This window comes from Festucalex cinctus, chromosome 3 (genome assembly GCF_051991245.1).
Source record: "Festucalex cinctus isolate MCC-2025b chromosome 3, RoL_Fcin_1.0, whole genome shotgun sequence".
Classification (NCBI taxonomy): domain Eukaryota; kingdom Metazoa; phylum Chordata; class Actinopteri; order Syngnathiformes; family Syngnathidae; genus Festucalex; species Festucalex cinctus.
This window is the reverse complement of record NC_135413.1, coordinates 31,639,321-31,655,885: the sequence shown is the minus strand read 5'-3', so window position 1 is coordinate 31,655,885 and position 16,565 is coordinate 31,639,321. Positions and strand designations below refer to the sequence as shown.

Here is a 16,565-nt window from a genome sequence, read left to right as displayed (position 1 = left end):
TTTTTACTGTCTCGCTCTAATCTTGCCAAGTTATCTAAAGCAAACATGACATTTTGAAATCAACGTTTTGATCGGTGTCACACCAACCTCAGCCCGTGTTTATATACTGTCCCTTTTAAACGGTGTTAAGGTTATAAAAATCCAAATTAAAGCGTCGACCGTAACGCGAGTCGCGTCCTCCCATTGAGGAGGTTGCAAACACGGGCCGCCTCTCAATGGAGACTCGGCGGAAGACATCTGCTCCTGTTTACGGCTCATTAAACCCGCTGCCCTGAAAAAAAAAAAAAAAAAAAAAAAAAAAAAAAGCCCCCCCCAGCAACAGGTAGAGCGGGCTCGGGCCAGAGTTTGTGTGTGCGTGAATAAAACCAAGTGTGCCATCGCAACTTCCTCCACGTTTTACCATCCGCGCTCTTACCTGCCCACCAGCCCGTACGCGTACTGGGAATCGGCCAGCAGTAATGCGATCTCGCCCCTGTGCATGGACAGCACGCACTCCTCCAGCGCCTGCACACGCACACGCACGCGCACAAACACACGCACGCACACGCGCGGTACATTAGCGTGTTGCCAGACGGCAAGTGCATTGGAGTAGATTGCAAACGCTTTCTTGGAATCGGCAAAGGTGGCAAACATACAATTAGCGACGCCGTTGAGCTAATTTGTTCAGTGGTCACGCTCGTAACTCAAAACACTCGCATCTCAAATCATCCGTCCTCACTGATATGTTCCAGCCTCACAAAAATCAACAGATTTTCTTTTTTTTTTTAATATATATATATAATGAGAAAAATGACACTCTTTAAAGGGCTGCTTAACTCATTGAGCCATTTTCAGCACTAAGATGTAAAGAATTATTTTGATAATTTCATTATATTTAATGTACAATTAATACCTTTTTTAAAATACAATTTTTTTCCACTTTTTTTTCCACAGTTTGAATTGGATGTTAGTTTTTGAATTAATTTTAAAAAAAGCAAAAAAAACAACCAAACAAACGTGCAAAATTAAAAAAAATAAATAAAAATCTTGCACAATTAATACCGTTAAAAACTACATTTCCACTTGCTGTCGACTGAAGATGACATCATCACCTGTGCTGAGGAAACAGGTAACGACCAATCATGGCTCAGTTTGCTGACCAAACCCACAGGTCAAGCTGTGATTGGTCGTTACCTGTTTCCTCAGCACAGGTGATGATGTCATCTTCAGTCGACAGCAAGTGGAAAAATTTTGAAAGTTTTTGAAGTTATTGTATAAGAAAAATAAAGAAGTTATCAAATTTATTCTGGACAAAATATTGAGTTTTTTATTGCTGAAAATAGCTTAATGAGTCAAGTACCCCTTTAATATTGTACTTTATATACTGTATATATATATATATATAAAATACAGCAATGACAAAATTGAACAGAATGTGAAGAATTAAATCTATTTTTGTCACCCTATTTGAAATTATATGACAGTATTGCCATGTACAAATCAGCAAGATACTGTATGTGAGCTTGCTGACAGGTAGACAATGACAGGGTGGACATTTTTGGCGAGTGTTTGGAATTCAATGAGCATCGGGTGGAGCTTCATGTAGCAACACGTTTCAGTTTAATTAACAAATATATTTGGAATTTCTGAAAGTTTTTATTTTTATATATATCAATTATTATTTCACTATGACAGAGTGGACATTCTGAGCTTGATAATATGAAAATGACAACAAATAAGTGTAGATATTTTCTCTGCAACTAGCCACTGTTTAGGTCTCCACTGAAGACCGAGAAAATGCTGCTAGTTACTAGTTAGTAATGTAAGTAAAAATATTTGGGGGTGTTCTTAAAAGGGAAGCTTCCCCTATAATGACAGGGTGGACAGCAATTTAAAATAGAATAGGCATGATCAAAATGATTTTTATTTTTATTTTTAAATCAAATATCTTGTTGTGGACAATAAAATCATGTAAAAAGGGATCTGATGTAGTATCATTTACCCACTAATTCATACTGGTATACGTGCAAAGTTTGTCATAAGATCTGAGCGTTTCATTATTGTCCATCTCAATGAGTGACTCTGATAAGGTGATATTGTTGTCTGTAAACATTGCAACGCACTTGAAGTGAATGGCCGGCCTCGTTTTCGTTCAAGGAAGTGCGCCTTTCCTGTAATAACAATCAAGGCACTAACTGGAAACACTCAAAGAAACTGGGACCGTATTTGCTTCCTTAAAAAAAAATGACGGCACACTGTGTCTCACTAGAATGCGGTCAAACCATACGATTTTGGATAATAATTTGTAGTTATTAAAAGTAAATTGAAAGGAAAGTTTATGAATCATTTCACCACAAGAGAGGTACTAATTCAACTGGATGTTTTTTGTGGGAATGCTTCAGCATTCCCATATATGTTATTGTGATTTTTTTATTCTCCACATTTTTTTTTGCCACCTAACAACTCCCACATAATACTTCCAATTTACACTGGTCAAATTTCAACTAGCTTAAAAAATTCACACCTCCCGGGGTATATATCGTCTGATTGCACATTACTTACAGTGTTTGCACAATTTAACATTTAATATCTTTTCCCCATTCATTTTCAATGGGACAGACATTGAACTTTTTCTAAGTATCACTTTCCACGCCCACTTCCATACATATAACTTATCATCATTAGCAGGTGACTGATAATGCTTGGTGGCACAGTTGGTAAAGCGCATTGTCCAGTCACCAGGAGGTTATAATTTCATAATTTATCTCTCAATGTGCTTTCAACATTCCCACGCAATTTCTCCAGAAATTGCACTTAGTCTAGTTATTGTAGTTGTACTTTTCAGTGCAGTTAAGCACTGAATCTCCTCCTGAGAGTTGGAGGGACAAAAAAATATATATGTTGTTTGTAAATCCTATTAAAGGGTCAGCAACATGAAATATTTGGGAATGTAAAAGTTTGCGCCAGGGAGGGTCCGAATCGAAAACTCGAAGGTGACGCTTACCTGGCTCACATCTCCTTCCCCGATGATGAACACCAACTTGCAGTCCTTCTCCACCACGGTTCGGTCTTCCAAGACGGCCTGCATCTTCACCGTAACCTGTTGGCCCCAGATGGGCCGGGGGGCCGAGGGGGAGGCGGGCTCCAGCACCTTCTTCCTGAGCAGTCGGTCGTCTACGTGCGTCCCAAAGTGAAAAATAGATGTCGAAATGGTGTATTTGATTAAACACGGGCGATTCTTTCATGAAAAAATACAGAAATTAGTAAACAATTACTGCTGAAATTAGAGGATAAGTCTAAATTTAAAAAAAATGGCTTCCAAGGATTACTTAATTATTAACTCATTGACTCACAGACATTTTCACTGAAGCAACCCCCCTTTTTCCTGGATTTTGACTGATTTTTCAAAGCCCACAAAATATTGTGTACTATTGCTATAACAACGTGGAACTTACCAAAAGGAAGATTAAAGTTTCTTCTTTCATCAGGAAAAAAAAAAAGAATATTTGTATCTGTTTCCGTTTTGCCGCAATTAGCATAAGAATATAGCTAAGTTTCATCGTGATTCAAAAACCTGTTGAAAACACTGACAAAAAGAGCTTGTTGCAACATGGCCCTGGCTGATCTCTTATACTCTGCTGCCATCTGATGGCCGTTTTTTGTAATAACTACCATTGCTTTAATCGACTTCTTCGGGTCAGAAGCTGCATCAAAGCCTACGTTCGGTATGCTCTAGCATAAAAAAAATATAGAACGTATAAATACGATTTTGGCACTATGGCAATATTCAAAATTAGAACGTGTTTATACGTTTTTGGGAGAAAATAAGTTAAAATACTTGTCGCTTAATTTGATAATCGATTGCTCTGTCTCTCTCTCTCTCTCTCTCCAGCTCTTCTGTCTTTTAAAGGCAAAAAAAACAACAAAACACACACACTAGATCGGGTGAAGAGCCCCTCAAAACCTTTAAATTGGTGCCGTGAGCCGGATCTCGCGGACTGCTTAAAGAGATACTTGACTCATTGAACCATTTTCAGCATTAAAAAGTTAATGTTTTGTCTATAAGTAATGTGGTAACTTTTTCATATACAATTTATACCTTTAAAAAGTATTTCTTTTTATTTGACGTCGACTGATGATGACGTCACAGGTGCTGAGGAAGTAGGTAACGACCAATCATGGCTCAGATTACTGACCGAACCCAGAAAACAGGTGAGCCATGATTGGCTGTTACCTACTTCCTCAGCACAGGTCGACAGCAAGTAGAAAATTACTTTTTAAAGGTATTAATTGTACATAGAAAAATAATGAAGTTATATTCATTCTGGACAAAATATTGACTTTTAACTGCTGAAAATTGTTCATTGAGTCAAGTATCCCTTTTAATACCAATTCTAAATCCATTTGTCTATTATCTGAACCGCTCATCCAGGTAGGAACGGGGATACAGAGAGACTGGAAGTGTCACAGAAAGGGATTCAAAGTTGGAAATTTTCAAACATTTGTTGCAAATTTTCCTCCTTGTGAGTGAGCAGCAATTCGTGCAACAATGAAGTACTTTTTGTCATACCCGTTATGAACTGCCAGTCATCTTTCAGGAACAGCTTCTCGAAGGAGACCGCGGTCCACTCCTCCAGGGCATAGTCCGGAAAAAGACTCTCGGCCGAGCTGTCCCTCTCCAGCACGTCCTCGTCGGACGACCGTTCTTGGAATCGAACCATCTTCCAGCTGTTGGTCTTCTTCAGCCGCCCTCGTCCTTGGCATCTCGTCTCTGATCCTTCACCTTCCGGACCGCAGGAGTTTCTGGTCTCGGAGTTCTCCGATGCGACGTCAACTCTGGCGATCTCGCCGTCCTCCCCGGGTGCGGTCGCACCCGCGAGCTCGCATGCGGCGGCGTCCCTCACCTCTCTCGCCTCGCAACAGGGCCGCGGTTCCATTTCCCGAGCTCAGAGAGCGGTGGGCGCCATCTGCTCCGGTCTCCGGGATTTAGATGATCTTCTCAGGTTGTAAGTCAGTCCGTCATTGGCTGGGCACCCAAACACTTGACAACATTCCCATGATGCAATATTAACAAAAACACAAGCAATGTTTCGTGACATCCAGATGGCACCACATCCCCAAATCCTGGATTCATCGGTGGAAAAAAAAAAAAAATCCCGTCACAAGTTGCGTACTTCCTGTAGTCGGCGTCCGCGTTCACTACATCCTCTCCGCAAAGACGAAACAACAACAACAACAAAAAATCACTGTAAAGAAACGGCGCCGCACCGCAAAACACTCTCGGGCGGCGAGCTAGCGCCGGCGCTAATCTGCGGGATTAGAAGAGGAAAAACCTAATCTGCCGGAACGTCTGTAAGCTTCTTAATGACTTCACCGCGGTGCCCAATAATGCCGTTTCCATGAATGTTGTGGACCAATCAGACGGCGGCAAACGCAAACTAATTTGCCGGTGCAGATCATGAACACGACTTTTTCGGAAATTGAAGAGAAAATGAAGCGATTACGGATTAGACAAAGCGCATGACAAATAAATGTGTCATGAAATAATTACATGTGCCATTTATTAATTAAATATGGAATTAAATAAACCAAAAATTAAATGTCATTCATAAAATTATATATATATATAAATATATATATATATATATATATATAATTTTTCGTTTTAGTTATTTTTATTTCGTTTTTTATTTATTTTATTTTTTTATTTAGTTAGTTTTAATTAGTCTTCAGGGTGGTTCTGTTTTTATTAGTTTTAGTTATTTAATAAATGCTTAGTTTTAGTTAGTTTCAGTATTAGTTTTAGTTTAAAAAAAAAGTGTTTTACTTGTGCGCAATATTATATTTATATAATATAAATTATTCGTTCTAGTTTAGTTTTAGTTATTTTCAGTATTAGTTTTTTTTTGGTTTTTTTTAATGTGTATAACTTGTGCGCAATATTCAAAAAACACCATGGGAGCGACGTCATCTCAAGGTGCTTTTCGATTGGCTGCTGCGAGATGACGTCACTTCTGTGTGACTTAAAATCACATTTAAAATCATCAATTATTAATTAAATTCATTACCAAAGACTACAGCGAAGGGCATTTTTGCCATAATTATAGTTTTTTTTTTGTTTTTTTGTTTTTTAAAGAGCATTTTCGTTTTTATTTTATTTTGTTAACGAAATTGTTTTTTGTAATTTTTTTCCGTTAGTTTTAGTTGTTGCAGCATTTCATGAATTTATTTTATCTGGTCAAACTCGCCCGTCAAAGTTAGTGGGCGGGGCCTAAAGCCTGATTCACTCAAATCTTGTCTAAGGATTATTATTATTTATTTATTTTATTTTTTATGCTGATATAGAGTGATCGAGGCTTGTTGTTGTGCATAACCAACATCAAAATAAAAGCAATATTTCTACCATTTCGATTAAAGTAAAATTTTGCATTGCAGCTGTTTCCATTGAAGAATGATTTGCCGCCTTGACTCTCGCGCGATCTCGCAGTATTCATTTCTTCAATTTTGGCACTTTTGGTCCTCCATACATTCCATCATCATGTGATTAACTTATAAGAAAATGTTTGTCACTTGAAAAGTGAAGTCATGTTTGCATCGGCTCAGGATGTGATGCAGCCTCACGTGTTGGCATAAAAAAAAAAAAAAAAAAATCAACAAGAGGCTTTTTGTTCAAGATCGGCACTCGACGTCTCCTTAATCACATGACCGATTTTCAAGCTCCACAGTCGTGTAATGTGGGTTTTTGTTTTTGTTTTTTCCCGTTTTTGGAGTGCCATAAATTCAAGCATGTTTTCTGGCGTTGAGCCCTCGTGTGCTCGTTTCGAAACAGTGACTTAGTCACACAGTTTTTGCACATGCTGTTCTCGGACGTGGAAAGCTTTCGGAAAAAGTGGCCCAGTCGTCGTTTTATTGGTTCAAAACAAGACGGAAAAAGCCTCAAAGTTGCACAACTGGTAACTTGAGCGGTACTTTTTGTACGGCAGCAGTACTGCGGTGGTGTACTCGACGTCCACATGGCCTCAGCCTGTTTGTAAACAAACACTCAATTATTTGTTGCGTGAAGTCCATCAGGGATTCCAGCCAATCAAAACAATCATTAGTGCACATTTTAAGTGCAGCAAATCCAGGATTTTTTTTTTTTTTTTTTATCACATCTTGTGAGTTATGAAGTTACACTGATAAACAACATCGGACTTGCACAACGAGATCCAATAAAAGTTTTCGTAACGGGAACGTGATACCGTTGTTGTGTTTGGGGTTGCACCACCAGATATTCCCGATAGGTTGAGTGTTACGATTATTGATTTGGATTTTTTATTTTTTTTTGATCCATTGAATGTGGAGGATAAATTGAATGAATGTTGTAAATAGGGATGTAACGATATCCAAACATCACGATACGATGTCACGATAATTATCATGATATTGTGGTGAGGTTGGCATTACAAAAAAAAGAGAAATTAAAATATTAAATATCGTAAATATTTTTTTTAATGAGCTCATTAAAAAAACACACAAAATATTGTGTTTTTGTACATTAAAGGAATGAAATGTATTAAATATTATATATAAAAATCTATAAAAATATATATTGAGGCACTAATGCAAGCACACATTGAGTTCCTCCACATATTCACTCTGTTCATAAGCATATTACGTGAATGTTGATCTGACCATTAGCATGGATTTTAAACATATAAGGGCCAAAAGATGCCTCATTAAAATTAAACTGCACAAAAAAAAAAAATAGCCACCAGAGGTTGCTTGAACTGCACAAATGGAAATCAATTTGACTCTTTAACAGATGTGCTGCTTTTAATATCGTGACACGACGACGACGATATATTGTGGCCGTTTTAATATCGCGATATCACGATATTGCCGTTATCGTTACATCCCTGGTTGTAAACGGTTGAGGAGCCATTCATTAAGGGACAGACCAGACAGCTAAACAGCCATTATCGGTTTGGCGGAAGACATTTTCTATCAGATATGTTTAAAAAAAAAAAAAAAAAGTTTGGTTAGCTTTCTGTACGCAATTGAGCAAAACATAATGGCTAGCCTGCTAGCTAGAATTAGCGCACTATCCATTACAGCATTAAAAGAGCACATAATATGCCAATTAATCAAAATGTCAATGATTATTATTAACAATGTCTGCATTTTTTTTAAATCAAGTTACCTTTTAAAATGTAAATTATGCCCGCCGTTCTGTCTGCACCGGTTGCTTCATTTGGTGAAAACAAACAGAGAGCGACAACTAGAGAATGCAGTTTTTATGTAAAATTTGAAAAATAGAACTTGAGACTTTGAATTGGTCATGAAATGTGGAAGGATGAGCTTAAATATGTAAAATCTCTCATTTGGCAAATTTTGTGACAACATAGTTCCCAAGATGGCCTGAATAAACCAAAAAATATTTAGTAGTTGGAATTGGTTCAAATCAGTGAAGAAATGTGGAATTTATAGCGATTTTGTTTACCAACTTTGTGGCGCTTCAATGCCAACATTACGACTTTGTTGTTGTAGCTTTATGTTGCGCTTGTAGGATTTCTCATTATTTATGATTTATTTACTTGATTTTAGTTTGGTCAAGTCTATTTTTCCCCTGACCCCTTTTAGAAAACAATTTTCCCAAAAGCAAAAACTAAATAAAACACCCCTCTCGTTTTTTGACTACTATGCCAGATTGTATTATAATGGTGGGCATGATGGTTTGTTTGTTTTAGGTGGTACTGTTTGGTGTAAGAAAAAAAAAAAAAGGTTTGCGAATTACTGAATCCTCAGTACATTCCAGTGTCATTATAACCAACCTTGTCCTGTCTTTGCACGTGACTTTGCATACCAATGCTTGTGTGTTTACAAACACAAAACAGAACAATCCAGTTTGCCGCCAGCCAGACGGACCAAAATAGATGTTAAGCTCGATTATGGAGGAATAATAATAATAATAATAAGCGTGCCAACCGGTGTCAACCTGGAAAGCGAAAGTACAAAAAGAAAGAAAAGCAAGCCTGCCTTTGAGGCGTGTGCGTGAAGGAGGCTGGCTCCGCCCCCTCCCGCTCCGTGACGTCACATGGCAGGATGTCGCCACCACTAGTCGCGTTTCAGTTGTAGAAATGGCAGCGCTGAGGCAGGAGCGTCGCTACGGGCTCTCCTGCGGCAAAATCAACAAAAGCAGCCCCAGTCGAACACTTTATCACGTCAAACTCACTGACACCGCCATCCGGACCCTCGAAACTTACCAGAACTTGAAGGTAAGACAAATTATCGTCTTGGTCTGTTTTTTTTCTCTCTCTTGTTTTGAAAAGCCCCTTCTTTTTTTTCTTTTTTTTTTCTTTTTTTAATCGCTTCCCAAAGTCCAGTAAAATTCCTTTCTGGCAACTAATTTTCCTCCTATAATGACGGAGGTAAAAGTTAAAAAAAAGAAAAAAAATAGAGCATCTCGGAGAAAGCAGTAGTGAGAAAAACGTTGTTGTTTTTCCTGCTAAATCAACACGAGCTCTGCTTCTTGGGAATCATCTCAATAACGGAACGTTCCAGATAGACTTTTGACGAATGAAGGGATTTCCTCAAATTCTCCCTGTTAAGCCCTGAGAGCAATTTTGTTTTTGCTCAATAAGAAAATCTCATTTAGAATTGTACTTGTTTACCAAAGAATAATCCCCCCCCCCCTTCCACCCCCTAAAAAAGTTGCCATATGACAAGAGGGTGGTAAAAATGTCCTGCTGTTTTCCTATTCAGTTTAAACGCATCAGTTAAATCCGTGCTTGTCAAACTTTTTTTTGTTTGTTTTTACGCCAAGTACCACCTAAAGAAATACTTTGCATGACCACCATTAAAATACTGTAGTAGTAGTAGTAAATATATATATATATATATTTTTTTACTTAAAAATATGTACATATTAAAAACAATCCAAATCATTATTCAAGCTTAAATGCAAAATGTTAAAAACAACTAAATCATACTTGGGTATTCCTCTGCAATCCACTAGAGGCACTCTTGACAAGCACTGACTTTATGTCACTGTCAATGCAAATGCATTTGTGCTCAAATGTTAAATGCAGCTGAAGTGTACTCGGTCTAAGTTGGTCGACAGAGAGTTAAATGTGTTTAAAAAAAGTAATAATATGGGTCCCTGCTTTGACAGTGTGCATGGAAAGTGGATGTGGCAATGGCGGCTGTCAGTGCGCGCTGGGTGGCACTTGTAGCTGGGATCTTGTGCGTTATTGTCTTTGCCTTTTTGCCCTTCTCGCTCCTGGAAGCGTTCCCAGCTCACTGGGACTCACTGGACTGTGAAGCGCGGCTCTAAACTGCACCTTTGCAAAAAAAAAAAAAAAAAGTTTCCCATGTCACGCGTCGCTGCAGAGAATACGTTGTTATTATTTGCACGATTGCCCACAGAGGAGACAAGGGGCTGCATGGTGGGTTTGTCCTATGGAGGCCCAGTCAAAAAAAAACTTCAACACTGCTACATACTTGAAGAGAAGAAAGACAACATGTTACAAGCTGTTAACTTTTAATTTCCTTCAAAGCACACGTAAGACATGCAGAACTAAGCGAATCCACCAATCGCTCCAGAAAAAAAAATATACGAGCGCTCGATCGAGATGCGAATGACAACAATGTTTGTGTTTGCATGCTCTCCCCCTTGACTTGTCAATAGCTGACATGATTCAGTCTATAAATAGACAAAAGTCCAAGTGAGCTCTGTGGTTGAAAATATTGATTTACCGGAAAATATGGTGGGGGGGGGGAAGCTGTTCCGGAAATACTAAATGAAGCTGCTAATTTCCTTTAAACTCGGTTAACTTCTTAATTACTGTTTGACAGTGAAATCAAAATGACAGCTTCAGCTTTTTAAAACAAGAAACACATTTAATTTTGTTTCTAACTACATAACAGCAGATTCCTGCAAATATTGCAGAAGACAGAACAAAAAAAATGGCTTAAGTGGATATTATCTGGCATAATTATGAGTTACTCAGTTATATCCGAGTTGGTTTTTCCCGCTTCCGACCTGAAAGCGTTTGAGGCGAAAGTAAACAATCAAAATGGCGGATAGTGGTAAATTGTTTTTTAATTTTGGTTCTTAAAACTCATTTTTGACCTCCAGCAAACCTACATTCTCTTAATTTTTGCTTCATTTGTTGTTTTTATCTCATTTCATAAGCATTTCATACAGTTCAGTAGTTCACCATGTAATTTTATGGAGGGAGATGGCGGCATACTGTCACCGAAGTTATGTTATGTCGAATAGTTATGAATGGAGAAAGCTATCTAGTTTTGTACTCAAGTAAATTGTGTTTTACCATTCAGAGTGACATCACATTGTAGTCCGTCAGTGAAGTCGGGTTCCTTCTTTTTCTTCCAACTTCGCAAGTGAAATTTCCGAGTTTAAGGGGGCGTTCCCGTACACACTTCCTGGTTTGAACTCAGAACAGTCCAACTTCGGACCATCCTCGAATGTAGCATAAGTACTAGGCCCATTTCGAGCGCTACAGCATGAAGTTAGCTAGCTGTTAGCTCGGTTGGTCGGAAGTCGGATATATCCGAGTTGTTTTTTTCCCAGTTCCGACCTTAAAACGTTCGAGGCGAATGTAAACAACCAAAATGGCCGATTGTGGTAAATTGTTTTTTATTTTGGTTCTTAAAACTCATTTTTCACCTCCAGCAAACTTACATTCTCGTAATTTTTGCTTCATTTATTGTTTTTATCTTATTTCATAAGCATTCCATACAGTTCAGTAGTCCACCGTATAATTTTATGGAGGGATATAGCGGCATGCTGTCATGTTCCTTGCTTTATGTGAAGTTACGTCGAATATTTATGAATGAAGAAAACCTAGCAAATTGTGTTTTACCATTCACCGTCTGTGGTTGCGATTGTAGAGTGACGTCACTTGTAGTCCGTCAGTGACACAAATGGAATTTCCGAGTTTAAGGGGGCGTTCCCGTACACACTTCCTGGTTCGAACTCGGAAAAGTCCGACTAACGACCATCCTCGAATGCAGCATAAGTACTAGCCCGTTCGAGCGCTACAGCATGCAGTTAGCTAGCTAGCTAGCTATACTGACACCGCGAAACTCCGTCTTCCATGGATGCTGCAATTTACAGAACAGATCTGTCGTGAATTAAGTTCCAACTTCCAACTCAAGACGGCTATTCCTTTACCGAGCCGGCTGCTTGTCCACCAGACGTGGAACCCCAAAAGCTTGTTAGCTCGCAAGCTAACAAGCTCACTTCTTAATCATTCAAATTTGTCAGGGTTGTTAACAACACTCACAACCGCCGTGGGTGTGTCAAATTTACAAGATATATTTATCTTCACTTTACAGTGACTCCAACGTATTAGTCAATTAATTATTTAAGAAAACAATTACTCAGTACATATTACACCCACTTACGAAACTGCTGCTTTATTCCCCCTTGTGGCGACCCCGTCATAGAAAGGTCGAGACAGTTTTTTTTTTTTTTGACAATGAACGCATTTCTTGCGGGCCCTTTATTCTTATTATTCGGCGCAATGTGGAGGGAAGAAAATCAGAACAATGCTCCACAACAGGGAGGATATTTCCCCAAACCATTAATAATAAATTAAAAGCGCTGTCAATCACCAGCGCGGCTGCACTTCACAGATCATCGTCTCATCCTATTAACTGTGCATCGTGTTGCCTTAAAGGCATGACATTTTTTTACATAAAAAAAAAATACATTTCTTAATCAGTAAGGGGCAAGGGGAGAAATATTAGTGGGCTTATGCCAGCCCCGCTTCTAAAAAAAAAATAAAAGAGGCTTTTAATGAATTCTAATTGGTTTCAGAAGGAGGTTTGTGCGTCCTCGGGGATCCGCCGTGGCCCGTATTCGCTTCATCATTTCATGAAGAAATCAGCTGCAACTGCCCCGCCCCCTCCCATCCTGCAAAGCACACTCGAGTGACATGAGCAGAGTTTTTATTTTATTTTATTTTTTTGCTGCGCCGCCGATTAATCACACATTCCTCGCAAGATTAAGCCCAGGAAGCTCCCGAAGCGCAGACGCTCTGGAACGCGCGGCGATATGACGAGCAGGTCGGGGAGGGAGGCCCGTCCGTGCCTTCATGGCGACCGTGGTCGCATTTTTGGCGCAGACTGCGGAGGAAGGTTTGCTCATCAGGCATCACGATTGCCAGAACTGGCAGGATTCGGAGAAAGGGGCGGGGCAAAAATACTTTGGACTGTGCTATGTCGTGAATGCTTCCTCTTTTTTGCATTCTCGGTCAAATAGCAGGCGTTTACTGACCTTGAATTGAACTGATGGCAAAAACTTGTTTGCGCTTGTCAGATTGGTGAATTTTGGGAGATTTTGTGATGGTTTGATGAAACAAAGATCGAACTTTTTGGGCATAGTTTGGCGTAAAAAGAAATATTGCTCATAACGGAAAGAACACCAAACCTGTGGCGACATTTGGGGTTGTTTTGCAGTCAGCGGATTCACAAAACCTACATCTGTTAGAAAGGGGGGGAAAAAGGTCAGGAAAAGCCTACTAGAACATCTGAACTTTATTTGGGGTTAATCTGACGCACTTTAAATGGTGCTGGGTGTGCAGACATCCATTTAACATGAGTTTGAATGTGACTATTTCGTTCTTAACTCATTTGCTCCCAATAACGTGTAAATAAGTTTTTTTTAAATAAATGTTCTAAGTGTCCCAAAGACGTATTTATACGTTTTTTTGTTTTTTTGTTATGCTAGAGCATACAGAAGACTTTGATGCAGCCTCTCAACTGCAAAGAACGGTTGCAGAAATGATAGTTATTACACAAACGGCCAGAAGGTGGCAGCAGAGCAAAGGAGATCAACCAGGGCCATGTAGAAAAAAAGCTAAATTACTTACAATTTTGAATAGATTTGTGAAAACTGATGAATCTTAGCTCTCTTCTAATGCTAATTGCTGCAAAACAGAAACAGATAGAAACATACTTTTTTTTTTCCTGACGAAAGAAGAGACTTTAATCTTTCTTTTGATAGGTTCCATGCTTTTATAGCAATAGAACTCAATATTCTGTGGGCCTTGCAAAATCAGTCCAAATCCAGTAAAACAGCCGGGAGCGAACGGGATTGCAAGATGTGAAAATGGCGGCGAGTGAAAGTGGTAACACCGCCACACCGCAGCCAAAAGAACGATCTCGTCTCTCTTTGAGCCATTCGAGCATCCGTCGGCCGCGCACAAGTTCACCATAGCGTCGGTCGGCCGATTTATCAACTGTTTGACCTATTTTCTAGGTCACACCGATTTGTTTTCGCAAGGGGCGCACTTAAACGTGACGTCACACGAGAAGGGTCTTTCGAATCGAATCGAATCGGAGTCGAACTGAACTCGAATCGCTCCACTTTCAAAACGACGTACGCTAGATGGCTTGAAAGTGTGACTTGTGTTTTTTTTTTTTGTTTTTGTCTTGCAGGCATCACTTCCCAATCAGACCTCCATTTGCTTCAAGGGAAGCCAGGGGGTAAGTCCTTACTTTCTCATGCGTCCGAAACGAAATTCACTCATGACTTGTGGAGCGCACTTATGAGCGGCGCAGCCTAAAGAGGTTGACCTTTTTCTGACCCGCTCGTCGGACGCGTTCAGGAGAGGTTATCGCAAAAAAAAAAAAAAAAAAAAAAAAAGGAGAGGTTATCGCTGAGCTCGGCGACGCTGTTGTTGTGCGACAAATATCTTGCAAGAGGACATTCCTGTGAAGGAGCAACCCGAAAGATCTGTATGACTCCCTCGTCAGCGCCGCATTTACCTCCCAATCGTCCCCCCCCCCCCCCCCCGTCTAAAAGAAGTTCCCGCTAATCCTCCGCAAGAGCCGATTGCTTGGACCAAAGTGACTTTGCCGTGTACACGAAATGCAGGGACGGCCGTGTGAACTCCTGGAAGCCCAAAGACAGGGTACACTGTAGCCCCAGGCTGCTGGCCCAGGTTACTGGGTCAGCAGCCTGCAACTGGGGGAGGCTTTTGTTCGGGGAGGGGGGAGGGGAGGCGGCCGACCCCGGGGAGCCCCCACCACTTCATGCCTGTTGTCTATGGAGGACCAAAACTGACACAATTCTAAATAAAGAAATGACTCAATAAATAGATGGCGAAAAGTGGAAATAAAAACAGATATTTAAAAAAATATCATTCGAAAATTAAATCCGGAAAAATAAATATAAATGGAAATCAAAACAAGAAAAATATATATTTAAATTATATTTTTTATATGTGTTTTTATTTATTTAGCCATTTAGTCTTTTTTTTTTTTTGTTTATTTATCTATTTAGTCATTTATTTATTTTTAATTTTGGCAGCTTTGGTCCATACTGCCAAGTCGAAATGTTTAATTTCATTTCATTTCATTTCAACTTGGCATCATGGGCCAAAACTGCTAAAATTAAAAATAACTAAATAAATAAATAAATGACTAAAAGTTTGAAGTTTATTGATCACGTAAACATAACATAAACAAATAGCAAGTAAAAATTGAGAGAAAGAAAAAACAACAACCTCACAACGATCATCAAAAACGGTTTACATGTCCAAAGGGAGTAGGAAGAAGTTAAAAACTTATTTAATCTTACCCCTTATTCTTTACATCTTATTTCAACAGTAAATTAACACATCACAATAAAAGAAAACGTACAGATGAAGCCGTTTGTGGGGGGAGGATGTTGGTGAAGGTGGCAGTCTGGCATACAGCAAAGCAAAGCCAGAGGAGAACGACCAATATCTGGATTTGCAGGTTGGAGGCTTTGCAACATTCCCTTTCCTTTACAATTACGACTGACAGTGGAACTGCAATTATAACGTTCCACAAAATCTAACTGAAACCGAGCCGCACCAAATCCAATGCAACATTTCTCACAGGGAATCATGGAAATCCGATGAGGCCGTTCCAGATCAGTGTAACCGCAGTTGCATTGAAAAAGTAACTGAGTTACTTTACTGATTACTTGCCTTTAAAAGTAACTAATTACACATTATGTAATAAAAAAAATAAATACTTGAAAAAAAATTATAAAATTTTTATTATTTATTTATGTATTTATTTATTGTTATGAGCCTTTGGGGATGATTTTAAATGTGATTTTAAGTTGATTTATTTTGATATTAACTGTCGGTTTGTAAGTGTGTCACACACAAGTGACGTCATCTTGCAGCAGCCAATAGAAAAGCACCTTCAGACACTCTGTCACTCAGTCGCTCCCATGGTGCTTTTCAAATATTGCGCACGAGTAATACACTTAAAAAAAACAAAAAACTCAAACTAAACTAACTAAAACTAAGCATTTATTAACTAAAACTAATAAAAACTAACAGGACCACCCTGAAAAATAATTAAAACTAAATAAAAATAAATAAATAAATAAATCAAAATGAAATAAAAACTAACTAAAATAAAAAATTCCAAAACTACTATAATCATAACTCTGACGTGCATTGATTGCAGAAAATGAATGTCCAAATCAAATGAACGAAAACTGGGACAACATTTAAAAAAAATAAATCAACCAAAACCCGAATCATAAGAAATCCACTGTATTTCTTCTATGCAGCACTTCCTGCAGAAACTCC

The 16,565-nt window shown here is 38.9% G+C and overlaps 2 protein-coding genes across 4 annotated transcripts in view; one reads left to right on the top strand and one right to left on the bottom strand.

The window, feature by feature from the left end:
- Positions 1 to 5,322, bottom strand: part of fkbp16 (FKBP prolyl isomerase 16) — a 33,239-nt gene extending 27,917 nt beyond the window's left edge. The window contains exons 1-3 of the mRNA XM_077517635.1: positions 4,550 to 5,322; positions 2,984 to 3,153; positions 416 to 504 (exon numbers count right to left, since the gene is read on the bottom strand). Of these exons, the coding sequence (XP_077373761.1) occupies positions 416 to 504; positions 2,984 to 3,153; positions 4,550 to 4,916 (626 nt within the window). The 5' untranslated portion in view covers positions 4,917 to 5,322. The remainder of the gene's footprint in view (positions 1 to 415; positions 505 to 2,983; positions 3,154 to 4,549) is intronic.
- A 3,776-nt stretch (positions 5,323 to 9,098) lies between these two features.
- Positions 9,099 to 16,565, top strand: part of LOC144016457 (RNA polymerase II elongation factor ELL) — an 88,401-nt gene continuing 80,934 nt past the window's right edge. For all 3 annotated transcript variants that reach the window (XR_013282914.1, XR_013282915.1, XM_077517627.1), the window contains exons 1-2: positions 9,099 to 9,236; positions 14,428 to 14,475. Coding sequence is in view for 1 of the 3 variants with exons in the window: in XM_077517627.1 (XP_077373753.1) it covers positions 9,099 to 9,236; positions 14,428 to 14,475 (186 nt within the window). In the remaining 2 variants the exon portion in view is untranslated. The remainder of the gene's footprint in view (positions 9,237 to 14,427; positions 14,476 to 16,565) is intronic.